The sequence below is a fragment of the Mus caroli genome, chromosome 14, assembly GCF_900094665.2.
Source record: "Mus caroli chromosome 14, CAROLI_EIJ_v1.1, whole genome shotgun sequence".
NCBI lineage: Eukaryota > Metazoa > Chordata > Mammalia > Rodentia > Muridae > Mus > Mus caroli.
The window spans coordinates 66638213-66640021 of NC_034583.1; the positions used below are offsets into that span (position 1 = coordinate 66638213).

At 46.2% G+C, this 1809-nt stretch overlaps 1 protein-coding gene across 1 annotated transcript in view; it reads right to left on the reverse strand.

Moving 5' to 3' along the window:
* Nucleotides 1-79: 79 nt before the first annotated feature.
* The window catches only part of Slc25a30 (solute carrier family 25 member 30), a 29554-nt gene continuing 27824 nt past the window's right edge, over nucleotides 80-1809 (reverse strand). Inside the window, exon 9 of the mRNA XM_021182067.2 lies at nucleotides 80-1333. Coding sequence (XP_021037726.1) covers nucleotides 1325-1333 — 9 coding nt within the window. The 3' untranslated portion in view covers nucleotides 80-1324. The remainder of the gene's footprint in view (nucleotides 1334-1809) is intronic.

Below are 1809 nucleotides of genomic sequence, written 5' to 3' on the forward strand. Positions count from 1 at the left end.
GGATTTCTGAGTTCGAGGCCAGCCTGGTCTACAAAGTGAGTTCCAGGACAGCCAGCGTTATACAGAAAAACCCTGTCTCGAAAAAAACAACAACAACAAAATGATTGTAATATAGTTAAGAAAAATGAAACAGCATTATTACCCTATTGGCCGAATTGGCAGACTCCACCCCATCCCATCTCCCCTCTATTCTCTTCTTTCTTCAAGTCACCTTTATGGTAATAGCGTGTTAACCTTCCACTGCTATAACTAATACCAGGAATAATCAGCTTCTAAAGAGCACGCCAAGCTACTCTCTGAGTTATTCAGCCGGGCTTCAGAGCACTCTTCCCCAGCACTGAACGGAGGAGAGCCCAGCCTACTGCACTCAGCACAGTGAGGTGGCATATGGTTCTGGGACATATAAGAATGCTAGCTAGGCTTGGGTCTATGAGCAAGCCAGCAAACAGGGTTTCTCCAGGGCTCCTGCCTTTTCGTTCCTGCTTAAATTCCAGCCCTGACTTTCTTCAGTGATGAACTATAACCTGGAAGTGTGAGCTAAAACACATCTTTCTTCTCCTAACTTGCTTTTGGTCAGGGTAAGTTCACAGAAATCAAACTCATTTCTTTTTGGATTAAGGTTCACTCCACTGGAGGGGATTCGTGTCTGATATTATCAAGCTCACAGTTGGCACAACCATGGGCCTCAGTAAGGAAGTTCCTGTTGGAATGACTGAAATGATTTATAAGCCAGAAAACTGGGGGCCGGGCCATGGCTCTGTACAGTCATGTGGTCTCCACCTCTTCCTGCTCTCGCCATCTTGGGAGTATCAGCGAGTCACTGCGAACCAAACTCAGCAAGCTGGAATGGTTTTAATCCATCCCAGGCAACACACTTTGTAAGCATTAAGAGAAATAAGATGTTCAAAATCCTGGGTTCCATCCTCGGGGTTGTAAAGGGATGTGGCAGTAATCTCACGAGGATACACATATACCCCAACTGATCAAAGCCCTTGTGAGATACACATGCATATTGAATATACTTCAATTATACCTCAACCAAGGTGAAAGAAGACCTGTATGTAGTGACTGTAAGGAAAGTTCACTATGGCTGTTGAATTAAGAAACCTGGGTCAGTGGAGAAGTTTTCTGTGCAATAGTCACAGAGTTCTGTTGTCACAGGAGCCACAATGCCCTGGTCCTGGTCCTGGTCCTGGTCCTGGTCCTGGTCCTGGTCCTGGTCCTGGTCCTGGTCCTGGGTGTACTTGTGGAGGCAGGCACAGAAAAATGATGGCTTCATGGCATCCAGCTGCCATCAGCTTCATGGTGGACAGATCAACTCATGCTAGACCATCTGGGGAAGAAAAATGGCCAACTTTCCGCCTGCTTCTGGGAGCCACTACATCAGTGGTTCTCAACCTTCCTGATGCATTGACCCTTTAATACAATTCCTCATGTTGTGATGACCCCCCCTCCAAACATAAAATTATATCACTGCTACTTCATAGCTGTAATTTGATACTGTTATAAATTGTTATATAAACATTCAGGATATCTGATATTCAATCCCCAAAGGGTTTTAACCCACAGGTTAAGAACCAATGCATTAGAGGCTTGGCATCTTTACCCACTGAACCATCTAATATGCCTGTTTGTTTGTTGGGTTGTTTGTTTTAGAAGGCAAAGGTTTCTCTGTGTAGCCATGGCTGTCCTAATACTTGACCTGTAGACCAGGCAAGCCTCCAACTCAGAAATCCACCTGCCTCCTGCCTCCTGCCTCCTGCCTCCTGCCTCCTGCCTCCTGCCTCCTGCCTCCTGCCTCCTGCCTCC